The sequence below is a fragment of the Ochotona curzoniae genome, unplaced genomic scaffold (genome assembly GCF_017591425.1).
Source record: "Ochotona curzoniae isolate NIBS_2020 unplaced genomic scaffold, NIBS_Ocur_1.0 contig_3498, whole genome shotgun sequence".
Lineage (NCBI taxonomy): Eukaryota > Metazoa > Chordata > Mammalia > Lagomorpha > Ochotonidae > Ochotona > Ochotona curzoniae.
The window spans coordinates 18,839,604-18,859,419 of record NW_024465885.1 but is presented as its reverse complement, the minus strand read 5'-3'; the positions used below and the strand labels follow the sequence as shown (position 1 = coordinate 18,859,419).

Below are 19,816 nucleotides of genomic sequence, written 5' to 3'. Positions count from 1 at the left end.
CCAAAAGCAGGAAGCTGGATTGAAAGTGGAGCAAGCAGGACACTAACTGGTGTCCATATGTGATGCCAATATTGCAGAATTTTTTTAAAAGATTTATTTATTTTTATTACAAAGTCAGATATATAGACAGGAGGAGAGAGAGGAAGATCTTCAGTCCGATGATTCACTCCCTAAGTGAGCACAGCAGCCGGTGCTGTGCTGCTCAAAAGCCAGAAGCCAGGCACTTCCTCCAGGTTTCCCACACAGTTGCAGGATCCCAAAGCATTGGGCCATCTTCAACTGTTTCCCCAGGCCACAAGCAGGGAGCTGGATGGGAAGTGGAGCTGCTGGGATTAGAACCGGTGCCCACATGGGATCCTGGTGCATTCTAGGTGAGGACATTAGCTGTTAGGCCACCGTACTGAGCCCAATATTGCAGAATTTTACGTGCAAGCAATGAAGGCCAGCTTTAGTCTAGGTTTGAATTTGGGAAATATCCTGGTAATCAGAGAAAAGACCATGATAAAAGTGTATTGGTTTTCCTGGATGTTAGAGAACGCATCCCAACTAGTAAATGCCTTCACTAGAGCATACAACACTTTTATTGCTTCTGCATGCTTAATTATATTGCATAACACTTACTCAGTTTTCTTGGCAAGAATGGAAAGTGACTGGAGGATAAGATGCCTGCATACTGATATGTTCATACAGCAGAATTTGGTAGGGTATGAATTTTTAAAAGGGTATTTATTTTTCTACTACAACTACAGGAAACAAATTGGTAGGCAGTGTACATGCAAAAATAAGAGTGAAAATAGGTTAAAACATAATGCTATTAGAAAAAACAGTTACTGTAGAAGATATATACAATCATTATCAACGGTGTAAACACAGGTTTGATATCTGCATAGTTTAAACTTGTGCTAAGTCACATCCCTGGGGAAAAAAAAACAGATCCTAACCTTTTAGCCAATATTTTATTCCCACTAATATTTTAACTTTATAATGTCAGCTCTTACTGGGAAAAAAGATGCTTTTGTAATTGTAAAATTGAAGAAAGTTTGCTTATTGCTTTGTCTACAGGGATCTTAAATTTTTTTCCAAGCACCAAAGCACCAAATTATGTATTTTAAGAATATTTAACTTATTGGTTAAAACAAAATGCTTGTAGTTTTCTTAATTTATTGGCAAGATTTTCTGTTATTTGAGAATTGGGTTAAGAAACAGATTGTTTTCTTATCTTCTAGGGAAAAATATTCAGTAAATTCATTTTTGTTACATTTTGTTTTGATCAAGATGTGTTGTTAAAGTATTAAGCCTGTCAGCAAAGCAGGAACAACTTCAGTTGTAATACAAGATCTGAGAGACTAAGCAGGATGGTGAACCCAGGTGTAAGCAACCGTGGCACGTTAACTCTAGAAATGGAAAAACAGGAAAAATGAGTTGTTACTAGAGCCCCGGACAGCAGAAATCACTCATGTGTGAGAGGGCGACCTCTGCTCCACAGGATCCTGAAAGGCAAAGGAGGAAGACCCTACTCTGTCCTTTCCTTGCAACTCAATCTTATAGTTACCTGAGTTTAAGGAAAGCTGACTTTCATGTATCTGACAAACACCTGTGTTTTCGAAAGATACTTTCACTAATTTATTAGAGCATGGCATTTTTTTTTTTTTTCCCAGTTTAAGGACATCTCACCACTCTCTTGGCTTGCAGGGATTTTTTTTTTCCTCTGATGAAAATCTGCTTTCATGTTTCCCTGTGTACAGTGTGTAGTGTGGCCTTTGTTCTAAGCAGCCAATATGTACCTCTGGTTCAAAATTTAAAATGTATCAGTAGTGTATGATAACCTATCCCACTACTTGTGTACTGGTTTCCATTCCAGTAGGCCATGATAATTATTTTTTGTGTTTCCTTCAAGATCTATTTTATATGTATACAACAGAAAAATTCATATTTTCTTTTTCCTCATTTTAGGCAAATGACATTTTACCATACACATTGATTCTCCTTTCTGTCAGCTTTCTGCATCAAACATATAAACAGCTTCGTTAGTCATTAAATCCACACTTGTGGATTCAGGAATAAAATTGGTGACTGATAATTAACCAATTCCTTTCTAATAGATTTTCAATTTTCCAATATTTGCTATTATCAACAACCTTTTAATAAATTACTGTGTGTATGTAACTTCTGAAAGCCATAGACAGATTTGTGCATATCCTAGATGTATGAGTAGAATTTCTAGATCAGAGAGTGTGAGATTTGCTATTTTGGAAGATATTGCTAAGTTTCCTCTGTAGACCGTCAATTTTAAAAAGTTTTATTTGCATGTTAATTAGAATCCAGAAATAAAGAGAAAGAGAAAAGGAAGGGAAGGAGCGAGGGTGGGAGAAAGTGTGAATGGATGAATGTCTTTTATCTGCTTGTTCATTCGCCAAATGCCCACAATATCCAGGTTGGACATTTGGATATTGCCGCTGGAGTCTGGAAAAGCATCTGGTCTCCCAAGTGGTGGCAGGGAACTAGATGCTTGGGTCACGATGCTGCCTCCCCAAAAGCATCGGCAGAAAGTTGGGTGGAAAGCCGCATGGCTGGGACTCAACCTGGGCCCTCAGATACTGGATGCAGACTTCCTAAGTGACAAGCCAACCGCTCTGCCAAATATCCAAATAATAATATTCTTGCCAATATTATAGGAGAGCACCTGTTTCTCCACACTTTTTGTCAATGTAATTTTTAAAGCATACTTTACGATGATGATTTTTAATTGTACACAGAAAGCAGAAAGAATTATATGTATATGATGAATGACCCTATCAACCTACTTCAGTAATCACAAATATTGTTGATGATGTTTTATCTTTCCTTATTCCTTACTGATTAGTACTTTGTTTATTTTTGTTTATAGCTTTATCAAAAAGCATTAATTTCCATATAATTTAAGTATAGGATTCAGTGATTTTTAGAGAAAATCACTGCAATCTGACTTTACATTTTATCATTACTTTTTACATTTTTTATCATCGTAACATTTGCAGTTAATCCCCAGTGCCTACCTGCCCAAAGCATCCACTGATGTGCTTTTTCTGTTTCAAGTTGCTATGTAAATACAGTTTAAATAAATAATATTAAATAGCATGTAGTCTTTAACTTAACTGAAGTTATTTATAATAGTCATATAGTCAAATATATATAGTCACATAAATAAATTTTATGTGTAACATAAAATTGCTAAATTATTTCTAAGTCACTGCACTATTTAAAATTCTAATTCCCTGGGTGTTCCAGTTTCTCTATCTTCACTGACACTTTTTATTATGTTTTATGTAGCCCTCTAATAATTGTATAGTGCTTTCTCAGTTTTAATTTGCATTCCTTCATGTCTTTGATGGCAAGCACCATGTGCTTATTATTTTTTTAATTTATTTGAAAAAAAGTTAAAAAGTTGAAAGGTGGAGTGACAGAGACAGAGGAAGAGGTAGAAGGTTTCTCAGGGTTCACTCGTCAGGTGGCCACAGTATCTGGTGCTGGGTCAGGCCCAAAACCAGGACATGAGTAGCAGGGCCAAGTCCCAACATCTGCTGGTTTCCCAGGTACATCAGTGAGGAACTGACTCAGAAGTGGAAAAGGGGAGGGCCTGGCGCGATAGCGTAGTGGTTAAAGTCCTCACTTTGCATGCACTGGGATACCATATGGGTGCCGGTTCTAATCCCGGCAGCCCTGCTTCCCATCCAGCTCCCTGCTTGTGGCCTGGGAAAGCAGTCAAGGATGGCCCATGGCCTTGGGAGCCTGCACCCACATGGGAGACCTAGAGGAAGTTCCTGGTTCCTGCCTTCGGATTGGATCATTGGCTCAGCTCCAGCCATTCCTCTCACTTGTGGAGTGAACCATCGGACAGAGGATCTTCCTCTCTGTCTCCCTTTCTCTATATCTGACTTTCCAGTAAAAATAGATAAATCCTTAAAAAAAAGTGGAAAAGGAAGGACTCACACTGATACTTAGATGTGGGATGTGTGGTGTATCACAAGTGACAGTTTAACCTCATGTGCCAAACTTCTACCCACGTTAAACCTGGACTGTTTGCCTTCTAATTGAGTTGTAGATTGATAAAGTGAACCTTGGATGTAGATGAATAGGATTTAGCCAAACTTAAAAGATAAAGAATATGAAGCTGTGTAACATATGTTGGCTAGAATCCCAAAAGTAAAAAACTGAGGCAGAATTAACAGAGGTGTGCTTCAAAAGTTCATGAGAGGGCCTGGCGTTATGGTAGTTCAGTGGCTAAATCCTCACCTTGGATGCACTGCGATCCAATATGGGTGCTGGGTCACGTCCCAGCTGCACCACTTCTCCTTCAGCTCCTTGCCTGTGGCCTGGGAAGGCAGTAGAGGATGGTCCAAAGCCTTGGAACCCTGCACCCACGTGGGAGTACCGGAAGGAACTCCTGGCTCTTTGCTTAAGATCAGTTCAACCCCAGTTATTGTGGTCATTTGGGGAGGGAATCATCTGATGGAAGATCTTTCTATCTCTTCTTTGACAATCTGTGAAAGTTCATGAGAAATGGAACTCAAAAGGTTATTTTGTTCCAAAAATTTTTCACTTTTTCATAATACATTTTCTATGAACTTTCTAAAATATTTCTGTGTATGTCTGTCTACATATACATACATATGGACATTTATATGCAGTATTTCTGTGCATATACTGGACAAAAATTTGGATGTACCAATTTCAATTTTGCTTTTTTTCAGCTTGGAAAAACAAGATTGATGATCTAAAGCAAGGGCTGATAGAATCCTTTCCTGTAGGACCAGATGTTGGGACTCAGGCGCCCCAGCATGTCTACTGTAACTACCCAGCTGTGCTGTGGCTGTGTCAGAGCAGCCACAGACAACGCCTACATCAGTGAATGTGAATGTGTCTCCAGGAAAGCTTAACAAAGATTGGCGGACAAGATTTGGTAAATGCTGTGAATAAAACAAAGATTGTAGGGAGATATTTAGAGTTTAAAATGTATTTGAAATTAAGTGGGGGTAGGTACTGTTGCACTGTGTCTCCAAAAAGAGTAGCAGTTTTTACCTCTGATCTCACCAGTTTGACATTTCCAGTATTTTGGCTGTGTGCATGTGTGTGCAGGGGGAGCAGTGGGTTCATCTGAATTGACATCTTCTGTAGTTTTAATTTGTACTGAGTGCCTTTTGTTCCTGTGCTATGTCTGTAGTTTAAATGTTTTTCTTTTCCAAAACTTATGAAGAGGCAATAGCTGTGAGAAGTGATTAGGACATGCCTTCTCTATATAATGTGTAAACTATCACTTTGGAAGAAGAGGATGGTCTTGCCAGATAGCAAATAAGAAAATAAATTTTGAAAAGATGGATAAAAAATTTTATGTTCAGTATCAGTTACCCAGTCTCTGACATTCTGTTATAAAGGATATGAAGCCCTGCTGGTAATATAGATTTTTGTTTATTATTGTATTTGGAAGCAGAGAGAAAAGGAAAAAAATCCCTAATCAATGAATCACTCCCCAAAGGCCTACAACAGCTAGCTACTGGTCTGGGTCAGACCAAGGCTGGCAGTGAGGAACTCAGTCTGGTTTCCCAGGGTCCAGCCAAAGCTTGGGGCTGCGAAAACTGTTTAGGTTGCCCATGTGAGTGGCAGGAACCTGATGACTTGACTCCTCATCCCTCCTGATTTCCAAGGTCCGCTTTGGGAGGAACCAGAATTAAACCCAGGCATCTGATAAGGGACATAGGTGTCTTAATCATTAAACTAAATCCCCTGTCCTACTAAGGAAAAAAAAAAGGTTTACTTGAGAGGTAGACAATAGTGACTTATTTTTATTATAGGCAAAATTTTGGGGCCTGATGTGGTAGTCTAGTGGCTGAAGGCATCACCTTGTGTGTGCCAGGATTCCAAATGAGTGCCGATTCTAATCTTGGCAGCTCCACTTTGGATTGACTCAGTTCTGGCCTTTGCAGCTACGTGGGGAGTGAATCATCGGACGGACGTTCTTCCTCTGTGTCTCTGTTCCTTTCTGTGTATCTGACTTTCAAATAAAAATGTAATCTTAAAAAAAGAAGCAAAATATTCATAAAAATACATTTTTGCTATGCTGAATTTGATATATGCTTAATGAAAGTCAGATTTTGTGATATTTAGTCATTTGTACTTTAAAATAGCTAAATAACCTGCAATAATTTTATAATTTTTCATGCATAGTAAATAATTCATATTCCTTTATAATTTCATGAATTATTAAAAGTACATACAATTGCAGTGTTCTTTTTAATATAGTTTATTTAAAAGAAAGCTACAGAAATTGATCAGTCCTGCTGGGAGTAGGAAAATCAATGTGAGCCTAGAGTTTTGAGGAGCCAGGTGTCATTTGTTAGATATGTAGTTGATGACTTTGGGCCTCCACCCTGTCTGCAATGACCATCAGAGTAGCTCCAGAGCCCCCTCCCCCCCAAACACACACACACACATACACATTAGAATAGATAGGCAGAGAACAACAAGGAAAGCTTGGTCAACAGCATGGACTCACACATACCTTACTAGGTAGGACACAGAGCAAGTACTCCTCACCAAGGTATTGAAGATTCCTCTGCACACCCCTCCTATAACTGTTTTGTGCCTCAATTGTTGAAATGTCGATGGAGTAGTCATAGGATGTGGTTAAGAACTTGCATTGTTTTTAACATATTGTTTACTCAATACTATGTCAATTAATTCCATAAATTATGTATTGTTGCTGATGTTATGTGGGGGCTTTTAATTGATCGGGTTTTTACTCTGTTGGCTCTACCTTCAGACCAGAGAAGGTCTCCCCAAGAAGCCACTGAACTTATCTGGACTATAAGATGCTGGACTCTATGCTAGGTATATGCTTGCAATGAAGGAATCTCAACTGAACTTGAACAGTGGTTATGCAACCCTCCACCATGGGGGGAGGGTTATGGGAGGGGTGGAGGGAATCCCAGTGCCTATAGAACTGTATCACATAGTGCAATGTAATTTAAAAAGATATGTAGTTGATGGCATATGCTGTAATATAAATGTTGGGTCAGAGTTTTCTGGTGATTACTCTGACTTTGTGTGGACTTTGCATACCTGGAGAAAAATACTAGATTTGGGGTTTTTGCATTATCATGACACTAGAGTGAAGCGAGAGTTTATGTCTCTCTTTTTTTTAATTATTTATTTTTATTTTATGTATTTGAAAGGCACAATAACAGAGAGGGAGGAGAGACAGAGAGAGAGAGAAAGAGAGAGAATCTTCATCTATTGGCTCACTCTCCAAATGGCCACAAAGGCTGGGGCTGGGCCAGATTGAACTTAGGAGCCAGGAACTCCATCTGTGTTTACCTTGTGGTTAACCTTGTTACCTGTGGTTACCTTGTGGTTAGATCATTCTTCTATGTGTAAGCACTGTTTTTGCCATCTTCATGGAGTGCATTTATTGAATTGTGAATTTTGGTAGGCAGGAGTGTTATAACTGTTTCATTCTTTAGTAACTTTACTGTGTTTCTTTGTATTTCTTTTAAAGATGCCTTTAAGATCTTACTAAAAACAGGACAATCAAGATGGTGGAATAGGGTAAGGATACTTTTAAATGGACTGAGAAACATTTAATCATGATGAAGCGGAGATGACGTATTTCAGGAAATAGGAAAGGACAGAACAACAGCAGAGGGGTACCTGGAGACTGACAGACACAAGAAAGCAGTGGGCACAGCAGTGTGGTGTTGCAGTGACTGATACTCCAGCATGGCAATCTGAACTGCACCAGCAACCAGGTGGAAAGGGACTTTCACTGGGAGCTTGGGAGGTGAATCCAGACAAAGACTGTCCATCCTGGTGGTTCGTTTGATTTGACCAGGAGCAGAGAGAGCAGCAAGTCTCAGATGGGCAGTGCGAGAACATAGTGGATTTCATAGCCCTATTTTCCCCCTAGTGCTGAGTTGGGTGCCATTTTGCATAAGAAGGAAAGGGTAAGGGAAAGGACTGAACATGCACTGAGCTGGGAGTGAGCTCATTTCTGACTCAGTGAACTGCCATGGTGTGGCATTCTACGGGTTCCACCCGGGGTAGGTCTGGGTAGCCCTTGGATCTGATGAACAGCAGATCAAGAACTGTAGTGGTGGTATGTCAGGCACCATTTTGCACACTGTAACAATAGCTTTGGGACTGCAGGGGACGACAGTGAACTGCGCTTGTGCTGAGCTCGCGATAACTTGCTGAGGTCCTGCAGGAAAATAATACGATTGTGGCATCTCACCGGTCAAAACAGGTCCATGTGGCACCCAGATCTAACGTCCAACAGGTTCTGACAAGATCAGCGCCACCAAAAACCTAATTATATAGGACACCTGGTGTCTAATCCTGGGACCTGCTCCAATGGGAAGTGGGAGAAAGGTTGCAGAGACAATGGTGCAGCCTCAGCACAGTATCACAGGAGGTGGAGAGTGGTGAGCCAGGAGCTGGGGCTGTGGAGACCACGGTGGAAATTGACATAACAACCCAGACCTGGAACTCTCTGGAGGTTGTGGCACAAGTGGCTGCAAGCAAAAAGTTGTGCACCAACTGCAATAAATAAAATTGCATTGTAGACCTGTGGGTGACACAGCTTAGAAACCTGCCTCAAGAAGAAGACTCTGCTAAGCAGAAGTACAATGATCAAGAGCAAAAGAAGAGACAAAGGCACAATGAATATTACCAAAAACTTCCCTGCAAGGAGCAAAACCCTTTGCCAACCTCAGAGTTAACTGAGGAAGACATCGAGAAAATGGAGGACACAGAATCCATAAGACTCATTTTAAAGATTCTAATCAAAAATGAGAAGCTCATGCAAGAGTGAAGAATTTAAGGAAGCAGTAAAGCAAATCAAGGCTGGTATATCGGAAATTAAGAACACAGTAGAGCAAATTAAAAGTACAGTGGAGTGTCTCCAAAACAGAATGAAGCAAGCAGAAGAAAGAATCTCAGAATTTGAAGATATCTCCTGTCACCAGGGGGAAGCAAACAAAAAGCTGGAAGCAGAGCTGGAATCAGGCCAAAAAAAGTATTCAAGAATTGAAAGACACTATTAAGAGGCCAAATATAAGAGTTATGGGAGTCCCGGAAGGTGCAGAAAGAGAAGCTGAGCTTGCAAATGTATTTAATGAAATAATCAAGGAACATTTCCCTAATCTGGAGAAAGAATTGGGGAACAAGATCCAGGAGGGGCACAGAATTTCCAATAGGCTTGATCAAAAGTGATCTTCACTATGACATACGATAATCAAGCTCCCTTCAGTTGAGCATAAGGAAAAGATCCTTAAATAAATTGACATATAAAGGAATGCCAATTAAGCTCATAGGAAATCTTTCACAGGAAACTACAGGCCAGAAGAGAATGGAGTGACATATTCCAGATTTTAAAAGAAAAAAAAAATTGTTGGCCTAGGATAGCATACCCCGCAATGCTTTCTTCCGTCTTTGAAAATGAAATAAAATTCTTCCAGAGTAAAGAAAAGCTAAAAGAATTTGCCTCTTTCAGACCTGCCCTACAAATGATACTTCAAGATGTTTTCTTGACAGAGAAGAGGAATAGCACCTACCAAAACCAAAGACAAACAGGAAGAACATCCCAGTAAAATGATAGAAGACTAAATCAATGAACAGCCCATTCCTAAAGTGACAGGACCAAAGTACCATTTATACATATTAAACTCTGAATATAAATGGATTTAGCTCAATGAAATATCATAGATTAGCAGATGGGATTAATAAACAAAGCCCATCTGTTTATTGTCTGTAGGAGACACACTTCATCAACAAAGATCAGCGGAAACTATATCACATGGGTTTTGTTGTTTTCTGTTGGTTACATCTCTTCAGAACACTTTCTTCTGATTAAATCATCAATGACTCGTAGATCATGCAGTGGCATCATTTTCTTCAAGAAAGTTCTTGATATTCATTTCTTTAGCTACACGTTAGTCATTTAATAGCATGTTGTTTAACTTCTTGGTGTTGTTAATTTGTTTTTTTCTCCCGGATGTTGAGTTTGTTTTGTGGCTCTTCATTTAAGGGAATGTAAAGCAGCTTTGTAATGGAGACTGTCATATCTAGTAACATGTCATTTAAGTTCATGGCCTTGTAAATTTCTATTTTCCTTTCTATTGTTGATTTTGTATCATGACTTTTCATTTAAGGGAATGTACAGTAGTTGTATAATGGAGACTGTCATATCTAGTAACATGTCATTTAATTTCATAGCATTGTAAATTTCTATTTCTCTTTGTATTGTTGATTTTGTATCATGACTTTTCATTAGAGGGGATGTACAGTAGCTGTGAAATGGAGACTAACATCCAGACGTGAGGATGCAGTGTGGTATGCATTTGTTTCCAGACAAAGATGGACTTACAATGAAATTGTTTACTATATCCTGGCAATGGGATGCTGGACTCTCTGCCATTGTCCATACCCGCAATGATGGACATATGACTGAGTATGAAGACCTATATGTTAGTAATGGTATAGAGGAACTAGGTGGGGGGGGCAACTGGGGAGGGAACAAGGGAATATGGAACTGTATCATAAAATGATAGCAATAATAATAAAATGTTAGAAAGTGTGCAGATGTGAGAGGAGCTGAGGAGAATAAACTTTTCTTTTTCCTAAAAAATATTACTGAGAACATAATGTGAATTTTAAATGATCAGTAGTGTAGAGCAGCTATTTCAAAACAACTGACTTAGGTATCTGTTACGGTGTTTGATAATCAAATAACAAAAAAAAAGTTATCATTCACTTACTTTTTCCAGGAGTTTCTTTGAATTGCTGCTGTTCTTTGGAAGAGATGAATTTTATGAAGAGCCTTTAAAGGATATTCTTGGATCATTTCAGGTAAAAGAATTTACTACTGCAGGTTTTTGTCTGTGTTATGACAGGCTTTTCTTTGGCCCCTAGAAATAGTGTATTGGTCATGTATTGCTTATACGTTTTTATGGTTGTTAAGGTAACAGTTTAAGAAACTGAAATACTAGTAGAGACTCCTCAAAATTAATTTTCCAGATATGTTCCTAAGCAGTTGATAGCCAAGATTCCAATTCCACATTTTTTAGATAAGAGTTTGTAAGTCCCCACCCTTGAAGAATCCTAAATATGAACATACTCTCACTTTTTATGCTATTCTTTAGAACATCGCCCTGTTGAAAAAGGTTTCTTTTTGCCTACACTGGAAGCATACTGTCTTGTCACATGCCACTTTTTTCTTGGTTGTAGCCTTTCTTTTATTCATCTCACTGTAGCCTTCCCAAACCAGGAGGCGTTAGTAACTGGTTTGCTTGACCTGGTATAAGAGACAAAAGAATAAACACATGTGGGCATGTGCTACCTACCCTATAAATATTTGTCAGTTATTTGAGAAGCAGCTTTTACTACCCTGGATTACTCATTGTATCCTTTGCTTTATCTTGTCAGAGCTTCACTGGTGTGGAATGAGGGAAGACATTTTGAGCTCCCCCTAGGGGTGAAGAGTCCAGTTTATCTTATATTTATTCTATGGTGTTAAATGAAAGGCTTCTGTTTTACTTGGAGAACTGCTATGTTATATTCTGTTGATGATTTTACTTCATTCTTTATTCAGCAAAAGAGACAAAAATATTTGTCCTGATATTTATGACTTTTTAATTTACCATTCCAGTTTTCCTTTGACACTATATAGCTGGTGACCCATTCTTGAATTATTGCTCGGTAAATATTTGCTGAATTCCCCACAATATCCAAGTATAAAAGTCTGGGAGAAAACAGTGTTTCAAAGAAAAACAAATGAAATATCCTGGGCTTCTGGAGGTTAATTCTAAGGGACATAGAGACAATAGAGAAAACCTTTTCAATGAAGAATATTTTGGAAAGTTACAAATACCCCAGAGAAAAATGAAACAGGACAATAATAGAGAACATTGGCTTGATTGAATTGAGAAATGGTATTTCATCTTTAAATAGGTAGTTAAGAAGTACTTCTTGGGCTCGGCACTGTGGCCTAGCAGCTCAAGTCCTTGCCTTGAACGCACCGGGATCCCGTATGGGCGCCGGTTCTAATCCCAGCAGCTCCACTTCCTACCTAGCTCCCTGCTTGTGCCTGGGAAAGTAGTCAAGGATGGCCCAAAGCCTTGGGACCCTGCACCCATGTGGGAGACCTGGAGGGGTTTCCTGGCTCCTGGATCCTGGCTTTGGACCAGCACAGCACCAGCTGTTGCAATTCCTTGGGGAGTGAATCATTGGATGGAAGATCTTCCTCTCTGTCTGTCCTCCTCTCTGTATATCTGACTTTGCAATAACAATAACATAAATCTTTAAAAAAAAAAAGTACTTCTTGATTGGGTCTGAGGTAATAGCCTAGTGGCAACATCCTTGCCTTGTGGCCTGGGATTATACTGTTTAGTATAGAGGATGGCCCAAAGGCTTGGGACCCTGTTCTTCATGGGAGAACAGGAAGAAGCTTCTGGATTCAAGTTGGCTTGGCTCCAGCCGTTGTGTCCACTTGAAGAGTGAACCAGTGGTCAGAAAATCTTTCTCTCTGTGACTTCTTTTTGTAAATTTTCCTTTCCAATAAAAATAAATAAATGCTAAAATAAAAGAAAAGGGACTTGGAGGCATCAGCTTGTTAGGGAGAATGACAGAGTTCATGCTGGACACAGTATTGGATATAAGGAGAAGTCTTTATTAACCAAAGCTTGGTGATGGCAGCTCCCCAGCTGTGCTCCAGGAGACACTGTGTAGCATGGCCAAAGTCAAGGGGTTTCAACTTCCCACTGGGATTTTTTTCTCGAATCATCCATGTGGCAGACCACATTCTGATTGGTGCAGAGTACAAATCTTTGAATTAAATTAAAACTCAGCACACATTTTAAGCCAGTCAACTAGTATACATGTTAATTATCAGTTTATTAGCAACAGCTGCAGTTTGTTATGCTTGAGGCGTAGTCAAGGAATCATAATGGAGTGACATCTGCCCACTTCTAGGGAGTGCTTTCACCCAAGTGCACTCCATCACCAGCTAAGCAACGGTAATGGAAAACCGTGTCAGTTATGAAGGAATTTATCCTTTTTCTCTTCCAACCAAGATTTCCATTCATTTATTAAAATATTTCTTAGGGGAGAGGTCATAGTTTTGTATCTTTTCTGTCTTCTGCCATCTTTAAATCTTTTTGAAGCCCATCTGTAAGATGAGCACTTTTGCTGTTGGGACTTTTTCCTCCTTGGAATTTCCTTGAGGTCCTTATTCCTGCTTAACACAGGTTTCTCCTTTTGCTTCCATTTTCATATTATCTGGAGAATCATCCTTCATTTTCTGAACTGGGAGCTTCATCGGAAATGGAATCGCTGGACGTGAACTCACAGCTACATAAGGGATGCTAGTTTTGGAAGTGGTGGCTTTACCTGTTACACCACAACTCTGGCCCTGATACCGAAGTTCTAATTTCTGGGCCACTTTTGGAAAGATAGGGAACTAACATTCTTAGGTAGTTGAGTCCACAACTCCAATCCCTCTACCTCCCCAGTATTTCAATTATTCATATCCCAGATTCGTTGTTCTTTTTTAAAAGATTCATCTATACATTTAAAAGTCAGAGTTCTAACTCTCAAATGGTCTTCCATCTACTGGTTTATTCCCCACATGGCTCCTGCAGCAGGGGTGACCCAAATAGAAGCTAAGAGCTTAAAGCTCATGCTGGGCTCCCACATTGCGGGTAGGGGTCAAGTACTTGAGCTGTCTTACTGCTTTTCCCAGGCCGTAACTAGGGAACTGGATCAGAAAAGGAGCGTTAACAGACCTGTGTCCATGTGGGCTGCTAGCTAGTGTTGCAGGGTGTAACTACCTGCTACACCACAAAACCATTCCTGCATATCGCTGTTCTTAAGGTGGGCAGTGCCTTTCTGGGGACAGGTCTGGGTCCCAATGTCCTATTACCGGAATTTCTGTTTTTACAGTAAGGCCAAGCCTAGATGGTATGCTTATCCTGCTCTTCCATAAGTTTTTATCTAAAAAATGAGTTTGCAGAAAGAGTGTGACACAGTGGTTAAGTTGCCACTTGGAATACCTGTAGCCTGTATCAGAGTGCCTCACTTGAGTTCTGACAACTCCTTCTGATTCAGCTCCCTGCTGATACTCATTCAAGATTCAGGTACCCCTGGGGTCTGCTGTGCATGTTAAGATTCTGAGTCCAGCAGTTCAATTGGGGACACCCCCAAAGAAATTTTGTCTGAGGTGAACCCAGACCTGATTTTTGTGTGTGCATGCATTTACAAGGTCAAATATAGTCCATTGCCCCAATCAGCTTACACACATGCTGGTGGTTGCAATTGCTGGGTCAGTTTTGTTTCCAGCTCTGTCTTCTACATGAATCAGTGGTTGCTGGAGTCAAGCGTAATTCTGCCCACCACACACGTGGCCCTCACACAAACCATTGGGAGCTGCAGCTTAGTTAGAATGACCCACAATAACCGCCCACCAGGCCCACCACCTGTCCTTCTTTCAGTTCCTGCAAGTACAGCAGATTGGTCCAGTCTGTCCCATATCTCACTTTGCTCTCATATCGATGGGCACTGAAGCCTGGTTCAACCTAACTAGACTCATTATCCAGCCCACATGTTGGTGGGTGCCATTCTGTCCAGCTACGCTTGCCCCAGTCCTGGTTTTCATGCTCTCCAGTGGAAGTGGTAACCCAAGAGGGAGGTCTCCACTATTTCCCTCCTGGACCCACTCCTGGATCATCTTCTTTCCAGGTGGAAATGCAGTTTAACTTGATAGAGTTAGCTCTCAGTGACAGCATCTGCCAGCTGATTCTGTGGCTAAGCCCAGTCAACCCTCACCCACTCTGGTTTATTCTTGCACCAGTAGGAACAGTTAACCCAGCCTGATTTTTCCCTGATCAAGCTCACAAGAGGCCCACAGGTATTATAGCCCTGCCTGGTCTGGTCTGCCCCCATTTCAACTTAGGCTTACAAAGACCATGCTAGTCTTTGGGGTAGTGGTGGACCAGCAGAGGAGCCCTCCACATTCTCCCTTCCAGCATTGCTCCGTTCCCCCTGGTTCTCACGGGTGCTGGTTGGGTGCTATGGTCCAGTCTGGCATGGCCCCCTCGCTTCGGCATTTGCCAGTGGGGGCTGTAACCTTGTGTGGCCCTGTCTGGCCACATCCACCCCCAATTCTAGCTCATGCTGATGGGGGTTACAGCCTAGCCCTGCACAGCTGGCACCCAATCCCAGCTGTAATGTGTACTGGTATGTGTTGTGACTGAGTCTGGCCTGACCCACACTCTATTCTGGTGCTCAGATTCACCAGCAGGTGATGTGAACTGGTTCAGGCTGGTCTGCCTACAACCTGTGCCAAATATATACCCATGGGTTAGGGTTAAGGTTGTTCCCTGGCTTGGTCTGGGCTGTACCCCATTGTGGTTTTTGCTCTCATCTGCTAGGACTGTGTCCCAGCAGAGGAGTTCCCCAAGCTCCTCCATCAGAACTTCTCCCAATGCCAGATCTCATGCACACCGGTGGATCCATGGTTCAGCCCTACTTAGTCCACCTCCTCTCCTGGCTGGAATAGTGGCCTTCAACCCATTCCTGTTCTTACTGTTGGATGTTTTAGCCCCGCCAAGGCTGATCCACTCCCAGACACAGCTCACACATGGCTTAGTACGGACAGAGTCCGAGCCTAGCCTGTCCTACACCTACCCTGGTCCTTCAGAGCAGCAGTTGGTGCTGGAGTCAAGCCCAGCTTGGTGCTCCCAGCCCTAGCCCACATTTGTGCCTAGGGAACCTGCAGCCATACCAGACCAGAACTCGGCTCCAACTCTGTCCCCCGCACTCACCAGTGGGAACCCCAACCCAGCCAGGGTGTCCCCTTTTCTCCCTAACCAGGCCTGTTCCCATCTATAGATCACATGTGTACTAATGGTTGCTCTTACCCAGCTTGGCATAGCCCCTCACCTGTCTTGGCCTTTGCCTTAGATGCTGTAGTCTGGCCTGACCCATCTGTCTCCCATCCCAATTCTCACTGACAGGTGATGGAACCTGGCCCTGTTCAGTCTGTTCCCATCCCTGGGTCATACAGACCAGTAGGTGCAAGAGCCTAGCTTGGCATGACCTATGTTCCAGCCTGATTTCTGTTCTTGCTGGTGAGCTAAGGTTTGTTCGGCCTTGCTCGGTCCACCCGCTTTCTTAACCAACGCACACGTTAGTCAACAGTTGGAGCTATTTTGCCCAGCTTGCCTGACCCTCAGGCCTGGACCATGAGATAATCAGAGTTATGACCAGCAGGCCTCAAGGTCACCGAGGATGAGGCAGGTGGTGGCCTTCAGCCTCAAGAACCACTGGGGACAAGCTGGTGAGGAACGTCTGCTTTAATATGCACAGGTTATAGGTTTTACAGGGTAAGGAAAGAGAAGGCAGGAGGGAGGCTTCTGGCAGACCCCATGCCCACCAAAGATGGTGTAATTGTCTGTATGACACGACTATCTCCCTAGATCTTCTGGTCATGTGAGAGGTCATGTTCCACATGTAGGCCTGAAGGCTAATCCTCGGTTAGGCTTAAGACACACCCTCCAGGCAGCAGGGCAGGGGCCTGGGTGATCGCCCACAAAGACCCACTAGGGGAGTTTCCCAAATTCCCCTAATTGACCCACTTCCAGACCCAGGTCTTACAGGTGCAGCAGGTATAGTCTGTCCTTCCATCTTGGCCTTTTATGAGCTGATGAAGGTTGTGGCCCCACCTGGCCTGGCCTACCCCACACCCTGTTTTAAGATGTACATGTGGGTGCTGCAGCCTGGACCTGCCCAGACTGTTGTTGGTCCCTTTATCTAAGAGTGATGGCAGATTCCATGGTCACACTTAGCTCAGTCTATCATCACCACCCCAGTTCTTTTTTTTTTTTTTTTTTTTAACCACCCAAACTCTTGAGCTGACTTGTATGTTCACAGGGTTGGCCCCCCACCCTCAGAATCTACCCCCAGAATGTGACCTGTCCCCTAATCCAACATTCTGTCAGGTACTAGGAGCTAGCCCTGCTAGACAGGCCCCCAGCCTTGGCTTTTGCATGGACTGTGTGTGGTGGTCAGCATCGTTTGGTGGTAACAAGTACTGTACAGGACTCACCTGTACGCTGGTGTATCATCATGACCCATAGAGATTGTCTAGTCTCTCCCTTTCCCAAACCACTTGGTCTCAGTGCCCTCTCGCTTACCTTCAAGGAAAAGTTACCCTGTTGTTGCAAGTCCCTCAGGATTGATTCCTCACTAACACACACAATGGCCTCATTCATGGAAGTACCCAGGCAGCAATTCCTCACACCCAAGACTCCAGAGCATGCTGTTGGGTGGCCACCAGTGGAGTTCAGCGCCAGTTGGCGCACTGGCCACCCAAAAGCCCAGGACTCACTCACCGCATGGCAGTGGAGACTTTGGCCAGGGCCCCAAGCATTGAGTGTGACCTGGCTTGGGTTGAGTTCTGTATTTCTTTTTTGAAATTAAGTGAAATTATAAAGAAGGGGCAATGCCAAGGAACATATGGAGGTTAAATATTAGAGGAAGATGATACCATGAAATTAAAAATACAGTGAAAGAGAACATTGGTACATTGGTTGAGATGACTGACTACATCCCAGAGTCTCAGTTGAATTCCTGATTCAAGCTTCATGGCAGTGAAGGCCTGGGAAGTAGCAGGTAGTGGCTCAAATAGTTGTGTCCTTTCCACCTTTGTAGAAGACACAGATCTTGCCTAGTATAAACCTTTGCTGGTATCTAGAGAAAAACACAGGGGAGAATTGTCTTACTGTTTCTCTTAGAAAACAGTATGATTAACTGAATGACATAATACTAGCAAAAAATTAAATCCACGAAGGAAACAATCTTTAAAAGTCTTAACTCAGAGTTATGTTCAAGTATATTTTGTTACACCCTTCCGGTTTGGGGAATAAAGGAAGTACCTACAGATGGAATGCACATGTACAACCAATAGGATTCCTACAGAGGGAAAAAAATCAGGCTGGTATGGGACTTCACTGGTGAATAGCAGAATAAATAGTGATTGTAGAATTATTCAGGGGGAAAAAAAAACACAATCTAACAACACATTTGTCATTACAGCCAATAATTTATGAGGGGGGAAAAATGAATATTCTGAATATTTGAAAACAAAGTATTGCAGCTGATTAAAAAAATAGGGTTGATCTAAGAATTAAAACTTATTAAGTTATGTAATATAGTTATTATGAAGAATGTACTATAACCAAGTTGTTTCAGAAATAGCAAGTAAAAGTTGTGTGTGTGGTGGCGGGAAGAACACATATAATAATCTGTAACTAAAAACTCAAATTTTGTACTATTGATTGGGCATATGGTAAGGGAGATAAGGAAGAACCGAATATATTGCTGAAACATTGGTTTTCAGAAAAGCCAGCTGTAACAAAGGAACCAAAATAAAAGTGTTAAGCACACCCTGTTTTACTGGGGGCAAGTGCTGATTGTTCCTAAAAATTCAAAATGTGCAGTTACAAGCCAGTAGACTTCCCAGATTCTTTTGGTTTTAGTAAATATGGAGAGGTTAAGAATTGTTTGTTTCCTGCTGAAGTCTGAAAATCGGGACTACAGCTTCTCCCTGTTTGGAACACAGTTTCCCAAAATATAATTTGGCAAAGTTCTAATTTTGGCATTCAAGACAACTTTTGTACTGCTTGTTTAAAGAATACCTCCGTATCAGCTGCTTACTAGCCAGGCATTTTAAGAGTAATTGTTTTACTCAGGTTCTTTCTTCAAATTCTTTTAACTGCACCCGACTGCCCTCATGCCTGCCCCCAGCTGCTGTGACCATTACCAAGCTCTAATCCCTGTGTGTTCCCTCGGGTTGGCTCTCTTTCCCACCATACTGTTAGATACAGCATTGACTTTCAGCTCCGTCTCTAACAGCTGGGAGGCTTATTACCTTGGCACTCAAATACTTGCCCAGAATTATATGGATAAATGAGTTCACGATCATTTTTATCTAATATCTAGCCTTTCTTAAAAAAAGGAATCAAATAAACAAAAAATAAGAAAATATTTATACCGTCTAACTATAATCCATTAATAACTACCCTGTATAGTGAAAAAAGGGAAAGATCAGTAAGGTATTTATGGAATGAAAACATCCCATATTTAATTGTATATTCTATTTGACATTGTATAGAGAAAGTGTGGTGGTGTAGTGCGTAAAGCTGCAACATGTGACACCAGCATTCTGCATGGGCACTGGCTGCCTTCCTTCCAGTCAAGCTCTCTACAAATGCTCTGGGAAAGCAACAGAAGATGGCCCGATGGCTTGGACCCTTGCACCCACTTGGGAAATCTGGGAGAAGCTCCTGGATCCTGGCTTCAGCCTGACACAGCTATGACCTTTATAGCCGATTTAGGAGTATACCAGTGATAGGAAGCTCTCTCTCTGAAATCCTACCCTTTTTTTTTAAGATTTGTTTTCCATTGCAAAGTCAGATATACAGAGAGGAAGAGAGACAGAGAGGAAGATCTTCTGTCTGATGATTCACTCCCCAAGTGACCACAATGGCCAGTGCAATGCTGATCCAAAGCCAAGAGCCAGTAACTTCTTCCAGGTCTCCCACGCGGGTGCAGGGTCCCAAAGCTTTGGGCTGTCCTCAACTGCTTTCCCAGGCCACAAGCAGGGAGCTGGATGGGAAGTGGAGCTGCCAGGATTAGAACCGGCATCCATATGGGTTCCTGGCACATTCAAGGCGAGGATTTTAGCCGCTAGCCCATTGCACCAGTCCCTGTAATGCTACCTTTCTAATAA

At 41.8% G+C, this 19,816-nt stretch overlaps 2 protein-coding genes across 3 annotated transcripts in view; one reads left to right on the top strand and one right to left on the bottom strand.

Annotated features, from left to right (window-relative positions):
- ZNF654 (zinc finger protein 654) overlaps positions 1 to 19,816 on the top strand; it is an 87,153-nt gene that overhangs the window by 39,677 nt on the left and 27,660 nt on the right. Inside the window, exons 1-2 of one of the 2 annotated variants that reach the window (XM_040980616.1) lie at positions 7,556 to 7,581; positions 10,797 to 10,878. Coding sequence is in view for 1 of the 2 variants with exons in the window: in XM_040980615.1 (XP_040836549.1) it covers positions 10,797 to 10,878 (82 nt within the window). In the remaining variant the exon portion in view is untranslated. Of the gene's footprint in view, positions 1 to 7,555; positions 7,582 to 10,796; positions 10,879 to 19,816 lie in introns of those variants that run through there. The other variant, XM_040980615.1, reaches the window with a different exon arrangement.
- CGGBP1 (CGG triplet repeat binding protein 1) overlaps positions 1 to 19,816 on the bottom strand; it is a 91,611-nt gene that overhangs the window by 46,303 nt on the left and 25,492 nt on the right. The gene's annotated exons all lie outside the window — the stretch shown is intronic.